Raw genomic sequence first — 8,985 nt, forward strand, 5'->3', positions numbered from 1 at the left:
CCTCTTTGTCACACATTTATATTCTTAAATAATTTCTTAGTTGTTGATATTACATGAAAAATCAATTAAATATATATTATTTGAGTAGAAAAATAATTCAAATACAGTATAAAAGTATATTATGGGCATATATTTTTCTCTAAAATTCAACGCTTTAGGCAATTCATATAAGAGTATTTTTATTTTGTCTTGGTATTGAATGTTATGGAGCGGTAATGTACTGCCAATATAGAGGATTCTTATAAAATTAATTTAATTTCTACATACTTTTAATAAGAATTTAATAGATAAAATTTTATTAATTTAAAAATCTTAAATATTAAAAAAACCAACATAGAAGGTATTGTAGTCCAAAAAAAGAAGAAGGTTATTTTAGTTATATCCTTTACCTATGAATTCTTCTATTTAATATTTAAGAATATTTTGGTCTTTCAATATTGTATTCGTACTTTTATAACAATATAGGCTCTCCTTTTTCTAAATAGATTTGGACAATATGAATTAGTAATAGGACATTATAATATGTTTTCAAATTAAATTAGTAAAAGAAAAATATAACGTGTCTATGCTCGCAAGTACTTATACTAATAGGATTCCTAACGTGTACTATTATGTCCTAAAACTAATAGGATTATAAGCCTAGTACCTAGAATTTCAGTTATGTCCTTTTATGTGAGTTATTATGTTTTATATTATAAGATTATTTTTGTAAACGATATTGTATTCATGATTTTTAATTTTATATATATATATATATATATATATATATATATATATATATATATATATATGCACAATTATTAATTATTATCAAACAGTAAATAACTTAAATTCCAAAGCATGTCGATTTTGTAAAAAATAAATGCCCTTTAAAAAGTTTATGATTGAGAATATGGAATAAGTGACTTTGTTAGAAGTATTTGGTCCTCCTTTTTTTTGAATGAATTCATATAATACGTTCTCAAACAAAATTGAAATATAATTCAAATAAAAAGGGATAGGAAATTAAATTAAGTTATTTAAATTAATATGGGTACTTATTAGGGATTTTTTCCTAACTATACCATATATAAAACCTTATTACCAAATATGTGCATACTATGTAAATTACCCGCCCAGTCCACAGTTTTCCTACAATTTCTGTACCATTTGTTTAATACAAGATTAATTGGGCAAAATCTTCTATAATTAACGCGCTACAAATCAGGAAAAAATCTTGCGATTGATTGAGTATACATTAAATTCAAGTTTTGAAACGGAAAGGAGATTTCTATTCTTCATCTTCATCTTCATCTGTTCTTCCATATATTTTCTACCATTGATAGCCATTAAAAAAGCTTGAAAGTTTTGAATTCAAATTTGAGTTTTCAAAAATCATTATTTGTTTGGATTGAGTGTTGTTGAAAATAATCGGGAATATGGTTTGGAGTTTCTATCTCAATTTTGAGGGGTTTTGGTGAAGATTAGACTTGGTTTTGACTGAATTTCAGATTGAAACTCGAAGAAGAAGAAGAAGACATATTGCAGAAATTGTAGATTATTTGTATTCTGATTGTAGATGCTTTATTTTCTGTTTTCATAAATAAAAAACTGCTAAAACTTCTACAAATCTTCTAAAAAAATGCAATTATGTCAAAAATCATAATTATGCTACAATTGGATGGGAATTGTGATATAAAATTTAATGTACCCAGTTTGTAGATATTTTGTAGATAAATTGTAGATTATTTGTATTCTAATTGTAGGTGCTTTGTTTTCTGTTTTCACATATCAAAAACGACTAAAACTTCTACAAATCTTCTACAAAAACACAATTATGTCAAAAATCCCAATTAAACTACAATCGAATGGGAATTGAGATATTAAAATTCAATATATCCAATTTGTAGATATTTTGTAGATGACTTGTAGATTATTTGTATTCTGATTGTAGATGCATTGTTTTCTGTAGATGAATTGTAGATTAATGTGGTTAGCGGGTATAATCACAGCAGCAACAGCAGAATCCTTGGAAACTTACAACCGTGACCAATGTAGAAGAATTGAAGCTAGTTATCAACACGATTCCCATTTGGCTAACCACTATATCATTTGGTATCTGTGTAGCACAAGAAGCAACATTTTTTATCAAAACAAGGCGTGACACTGAACCGAAAGATTGTTCACAATTTTGAGATTCCCCCTGCCTCAATTTTTTCCTTATGAGAAAATCCTCGTACTTGTCCTAAGACGGGCAACAGGAAACGAAAAAGGCATTAGTATTCTCCAAAGGATCGGTATTGGAATGATCTTCTCCGTTTCTACTATGATGTATTATTTGTATTTGTACTCAATGAGTTTCATCTCTGTATTTTTTGAGAAAAAGAAGGAATGGAGAAGAGAAATAAATGGGAGGGGGAAAATGACGTTGGTCAGATCTTAGGAATTAAGGGGAGAGAGAAACGTGGGATATATGGATACCTTTAATTAAGGAGTAAAAACTGCCCATTAATTAGACCCTTAATTAAGTATAGTATAGGATTGGTAATTTGGTATACGAGTTTGTAATTAAACCAAACCTTAAACAGGGTAATAAAGTTTCCTATGTGGTATAGGATGGTAAAAATTACTACTTATTATCGTTGTTGTCCAACCATGAATATGATTGTAGGTGTACTTGGTCCAAAAAGAAGTATGTCTATGTCTGACAAGTAATTACTAATAGAATTAAGAAGGAATTTAGGATCCAAAAGGTAATATGTTTACATGGTTACGTGTTCCTAATAAAGGTAATTGGCATTCCTAAAGGTAATTGGTTTACAAGGCTATTATATAGTGTATAATATACTTGTATGTCCTAAAACTAATAGGATTATGAGGCTAATGTCTAGAATTTCGAGTATGTCCTTTTATTGTGAGTTATTATGCTTAATATTAAAAGGTTATTTTTGTAATCCAACATTGTATTCATGCTTTTATAATAATATAGATATAGACTAGTATAAGTGTACGCGCGTTGCGCGTGTACCCTGTATAAAAGAGAAAACACTTTTTAAAATAGCATAATTAATTATTCGAAAGATGTATTTGTGTTACATCCCTTTATTTTCGCTGTCTCGATTCAGTTCTGAAGCCAAAGAATTTTATAGCTTGCGGTCTTAGATAATGAAGATAATGATCGTTGCGTGAACCTCTATAAGAAGTTAAAGCAATTCTTTCATGTAAAATAATTTTTTTTATAGTTTTTTTAGTTGATTCACAGTAAGCTTATTTCTTTATTCATTAAAAAAGAATATTTATTTTATCGATTGGAATTGAGATCATTCTGGCGCAAGCAGTCATGGTATATTGTGATTTGGTTCATAGTATATTCTAACTTGTAGTTTTTTCTTAAATTTGAAGGAGCTACAGTAAACTATTTTTCCAGCTAATAGTGTTGCTCAATTTTGTTATAATTACAAAAATACACTTGTGGGCCTAAACAAATAGCTCAAGCAGACGTATCTAGGTATCCTTTCCCCGCATCACTTCCACAAAACTCAGCCGTACATATTTGCCGCTCGCCGCCGCCATGAACGACGACGGATTTACAGCTGAGAGATTGTTCAACCAAGGCTACTCTTACACTTACGATGATATCATCTTTCTCCCTGGCTACATCGACTTCCCTGTCGACGGCGTCAACCTCTCCACTAAGCTCAGCCGCAACATCTCCCTCTCCATCCCCTGCGTCGCTTCTCCTATGGACACCGTCACCGAGACCTCCATGGCCGTTGCCATGGCGGCGCTCGGCGGAATAGGTATGGTTCACTACAACAACACTATCTCTCAACAAGCATCCATCATCCGTGCTGCCAAATCTCATAAAATCCCTTTCTCCGCCGACTTAATCTTCGCTACTCCCTCGGATTCAATCCATTCCGCCGATGAATTCGCTAACTCCCCTTGCATTTTCGTCACCGAGTCAGGGAACAAACAATCCAAACTGTTAGGACACGTGTCAAAGTCTGATTGGAAGAACTTGAGCAATAAGGAAGCTAGGATTTCTGCTTATATGAACACTTCTCCCGTTACTCTGCCTTCGAGTTATGATTTCAATGACGTGGCAGGCTACATGGCATCTAAAAAGCTGGACTTTGTTGCATTAGTAAACGAGGAGGAGGAAAACGGGGAAGTAGTCAATTTAGTGACGAGTGCTGACACGGAGAGAATAAAGGGACTTCCGAAATTGGGTTTGTCATCTTTAGGGGAAGACGGGAAGTTCTTAGTGGGGGCAGCGGTGGGGACGAGGGAATCAGATAAAGAGAGGCTGGAGCATTTGGTGAAAGAAGGGATTAATGCTGTGGTGATTGATAGCTCGCAAGGGAATTCGCTGTACCAGATTAATATGATCAAGCATGTGAAACATACTTACCCTCACTTGGATGTGATTGGTGGAAATGTAGTCACTAATTACCAAGCTGAGAACTTAATTAAGCAGGGAGTTGATGGATTGAGGGTTGGTATGGGATCTGGGTCCATCTGTACCACTCAAGAAGTTTGCGCTGTGGGTCGCGGTCAGGTGAATTATCTATCTCTTCATTAACTTGTTATTGTTGGAAGCAGCTGGTGTTTTGTTCCGCTAATTGTGCTCCCTTCGTTCGAATTTAAAATTTGTTGCATTGTTTGCTATGTTTGGTTATGTGATGGAAGTGCAGCTTTGTAAGTAAAAAATCTGGTGAATTATCTTTGAAGTGCCATTTTCTAGTCAAAAAATATGGTGCACTGCAGTTTTTTTAGTCAAAAACTCTGGCGCAGTGAACTGATAGCTGTGCAGTTTCTTTTTTTTTTTTGCAAATTTGAAGAGTACAGTTTTTATCATTGAGTGGAAATTTGAAGAGAATAGCAGTGAATGTTTCCTTGTGCAGGGAAAATATCTGATCTCTGAGCAGGGAAAAGGGAAAAGCATTGAACGTAAAGCCTCTTTTGAGAAATCAGTTAGATTTAGGTTCTCTACCAACTGTGTCATCTTTTTACCTACATCAAGGACTATATCTGTCAAGTGTGATATATATTAAGGACCAAAATAAAGCAACCCCAGATATCATTAAGGACCATTTTGATAGTTTTCTCGGTAAAAGTAAATGAAACTTATGTTCTCTATCAATTTTGTTTAGGCAACTGCTGTTTACAAGGTGTCATCAATTGCTGAGCAGCATGGTATCCCTGTGATTGCTGATGGTGGGATTTCAAATTCTGGCCATATCGTGAAGGCATTGTCCCTTGGAGCATCAACTGTCATGATGGGAAGCTTCTTGGCTGGTAGTAATGAAGCTCCTGGCACATATGAATATAAGGTACAACAGGATTCTCAATGCTTTTATATATGTATGCAAAAGTTCCTTCCAAGATACATCCACGGTTTTTTAGCTGTATCTGGAGTCTTATTTTTACATGGTATTGCCTGGAAACTTTCCTATCTGATTTCAGTTTATATCCCGCGTGCAAGTTGACTTGGTCCGTGGAAAGTTGCTCTTTGGAACATAGTTATATAAAACTTTTTAATTTTTAGGCGGGTCCTTCAAGGTTGGCATGAAATGTTAGTTGATCAGCAGCAAAGTTTTATTGTCAAACATACATTTTGTGCCAACTCTTAGACTACCGGTATACTAGCCTTATTTTAAATAAATATAGTATATTTGATTATTTGGCACATAGTATATCTGCTTTCCGTGACAAGAGTTTTGGTTATGTTAAATCTTCAAAGCTGCTTGATTGCAAATGTTTGTACTGTGAGACTAAAAGAACCTTGGTGATTCTATTCATATTTGCAAGTGTAGCCAACTCAAATATGCCCTTGTGCTATTTTTAACTTTGGTCAATTTTTGGGCAAGGATAGAATGGTCTGCGTGTGAAAAAATATCGAGGTATGGGATCCCTGGAAGCAATGACAAAAGGGAGTGATGCAAGATACTTGGGTGATACTGCTAAACTAAAGATTGCTCAGGGAGTTGTCGGTTCAGTTGCTGATAAAGGTTCTATTCTGAAGTTCATTCCCTATACAATGCAAGCTGTAAAGCAAGGATTCCAGGATCTAGGTGCTTCCTCCTTGCAATCTGCTCATCATCTTTTAAAATCAGGCAAATTGAGGCTAGAGGTTTGTCTCTTGTTTTTTGTTGTATCTTCTTACTCAACCATTATTATTGTTGCATGTTTGGGTTTTTTTTTCCGGGTATTTGGAAAAAACAAAATGAAACGGCAGAATCATCTTACCTCATAGTTCATGGGGATCTTTTTTTTTTTGATTGTTAGTTCATGGGAATCTAACTTTAACTCTCTTTTCTGGTTCTCCAGGTCCGAACAGGAGCCGCACAAGTTGAAGGAGGGGTTCATGGTCTCGTCGGTTATGAGAAGAGATACTTCTGATTTAACTTTATTGGAGAGTAATGTAAGCAGTTACGCTTGATCCACAAGTTTCTTGTTGTTAAACTTTACAAAACCTTAGCTGTGGTTGGCAGTGTAGTCAAATTTTGGGAATGTATGCTCCAAGTTTCTCGCTCTATTTATCAGCAACTATTACCATATATATATATCGAAAAGTGTGCTGCAAAATCAACCTCTTGCCAGTACAATATGCAAAATGGCAAATCAGAATTGCATGAAACTTCTAACTGTCAATATAATATAACTCCATAAGATGAATTTGGAAAAGCTTCTTCCTTTTCATAATTAGTTTTAATAGTAAAACTTTATTGACCAAAGTACGAGAAAATATTGGTAGCCATAGGGTGATGTGGGTGGCACATAGTGAATCTCCAATTAACTTGTATTCCTAGTGAACCCTTTATAGTTTAGGCTTCTCTGGTATTCTTAGTTGAAGGGCTTACATTAATGATTTAATTTTCTATAGAAACCGGAAAATCCATACAAAACAGGTGCATGGCTAGTGATTTTATCCCGATGAGCAGCCATTTCTGTAGTGGTCAAAGCCAAATTCTTCAATGTTAGTTCTAAATTTCTAGGCTTTTCTGATGCTTAGAGTGAAAATAATTGGTAGTCTAGATCTTTCGCATTTTACTTTCTATTAAGTTTTCTTTGATATCAAGTTTGTATATTCTGATATCTGCAATTCTGTTTTTGTTCTATACAGTAAGAAACGGAGGAGTCGTATTGCATTTAGTGTGCCTTGTTCTTGAAAATCCTAGTAAGTTACACCCTCCAAAGTATCAGTCACTTAAGTTTCACTTAGACAACCTCTTCATAAGAATGAGAATGATTTTGGATTAATTAGGAACAACATTGTCATTTTGTCTAATAATCATTGTAGTCTTGACTCTTGAGCGCGCGTGTATGTAATATAGGAGTACTAATTACTACTATATATTATTCTTAATAGTCGTTCAAAGGTCTACGTCATGATCCAATACCATTCATGTGCTTCAGAGTTGTAAATTTACACGAACAAAAATATGAATAACAAAATCAGCTACCTTTTGAAGTCCTGCATGTGTTAATGAGCTGTAGGTTCAAGAAAGATGAAGGAATGAGTATGATTAAAATGTTCATCTCGAGTGCACATGCAAAGCCTCCTCAAAGTCATGGATTAATTCAAAGTATCAAGGATTTCTTTCTTGATTTCTTTGGCAAGATTTGTGAAGGAGAAGGGCCTTACCTGATCAAAGAAGAAAATCCTGCTCATCTGCTCGAGATATTAAGAATGCAACTCATAGACCCAAATGTTTTCTCAGAAGGCGGATGCTATCTAAGGGGTGAATGGTGCTCATATCGTTCAGCCATGGAGCTCAAGAAAGCAGGACTATGTTTCAGGCATGGACATTAAGTTCAATTCATTTCATTGCTCAGCTCTTTTAACACTTCCACCTATAACCATAGATGATTCAACCAAGTCGGAGCTATTAAACTTGGTTGCATATGAGGCATGCCCTGACACACCAGATGACTTTGGTATTACATCTTATCTTTGCTTCATGGATTCACTAATTGATCATGCTGAAGATGTGAAAGAGCTGAGATCAAAAGGTATACTTCTTAACTTTCTTGGAAGTGATCAAGAAGTAGCAGATCTCTTCAATGAAATAGCAAAAGATTTGGTGCCTAATCCACATGCCTTTGTTGGTGTGAAAGACAAAATTGAGAATCATTACAATAACAAAGGAAAAATATGGATTGCTGAGTGGAAGAACACTCATTTTAATACCCCATGAACTATTTTTGCATTTATTGCAGCAATTTTTGTCATTGGTTTGGAAGTTACTGGTATAGGTCTATCAGGTATCCAAACCTACTTTGCAGTCCATCCCAAAGGCAGCTAGTAATGATAGTATTGAAATCCTCTTATAGTAGAAGGCACGGTTGAGCTACTTGAGCTATCTGTGTCATCAACATGCCTGCCCTCCTGTTCTTCCAAATACCCACTCCCCACCTTTCTCAAACATTTCAAGCGTTTATTTTAAACGCAAAATCAATTGCTACGTTACCTGGTTGAATTACAACTTGGTGTGTCTCAATTAATTTTAAACTTATTATCTTTGAAGAAAATGATTTAATTTTGGTATTGTTTCACGGGGAATCTGTAATAGTACGTACAAGACTAATTAATAGCACGTAGTTGCAGGATTTGAGTCCTCATAGTTTGAAGTATTTGACAACATAGGGATGAAGCACAAGCTTCCCGTGGATTTTGGAGCTAAAAGAACTTCCCTTTTAACATATATTGTTTGTAATACTATATCATTCTCCTCCAGCTAAAACACTTAAGGGATGTTGGGTTCATGGAATAGTTATGCAAGAATTATAACCTACAATATTATCTATATAGTGAATAATAATGTCGTGAATATTATGTGACGAAAAATAATACAGGAATCACTATGCAGTGTTTTCTTAGTTACTTAAAATTTTATCTTAATTATACTTATTCATATATTACTAATATATACTTTTTTATTTTATATTTTATCTTACATAAAAATACATAGTATCTTGGCTTCTTCACCACCCTCTGTC

General features: G+C 34.2%; 1 protein-coding gene across 2 annotated transcripts; it reads left to right on the top strand.

The window, feature by feature from the left end:
* Nucleotides 1–3,444: 3,444 nt before the first annotated feature.
* On the top strand, nucleotides 3,445–8,379 carry LOC104240449 (inosine-5'-monophosphate dehydrogenase 2-like). 2 transcript variants are annotated; one of them, XM_070162520.1, is made up of 5 exons: nucleotides 3,461–4,540; nucleotides 5,136–5,315; nucleotides 5,858–6,115; nucleotides 6,313–6,406; nucleotides 7,483–8,379. In XM_070162520.1, the coding sequence occupies exons 1-4, from the start codon at nucleotides 3,551–3,553 to the stop codon at nucleotides 6,382–6,384; spliced, it is 1,500 nt and encodes a 499-aa protein (XP_070018621.1). In that variant the 5' UTR covers nucleotides 3,461–3,550; the 3' UTR covers nucleotides 6,385–6,406; nucleotides 7,483–8,379. The 2 variants fall into 2 exon arrangements, with proteins under 2 accessions (XP_009793593.1, XP_070018621.1); XM_009795291.2 differs by lacking the exon at nucleotides 7,483–8,379 and having other exon boundaries at nucleotides 3,445–4,540; nucleotides 6,313–6,570.
* The last annotated feature ends 606 nt before the right edge of the window (nucleotides 8,380–8,985 follow it).

The sequence above is a fragment of the Nicotiana sylvestris genome, chromosome 11 (assembly GCF_000393655.2).
Source record: "Nicotiana sylvestris chromosome 11, ASM39365v2, whole genome shotgun sequence".
In the NCBI taxonomy this organism is placed as follows: Eukaryota; Viridiplantae; Streptophyta; class Magnoliopsida; order Solanales; family Solanaceae; genus Nicotiana; species Nicotiana sylvestris.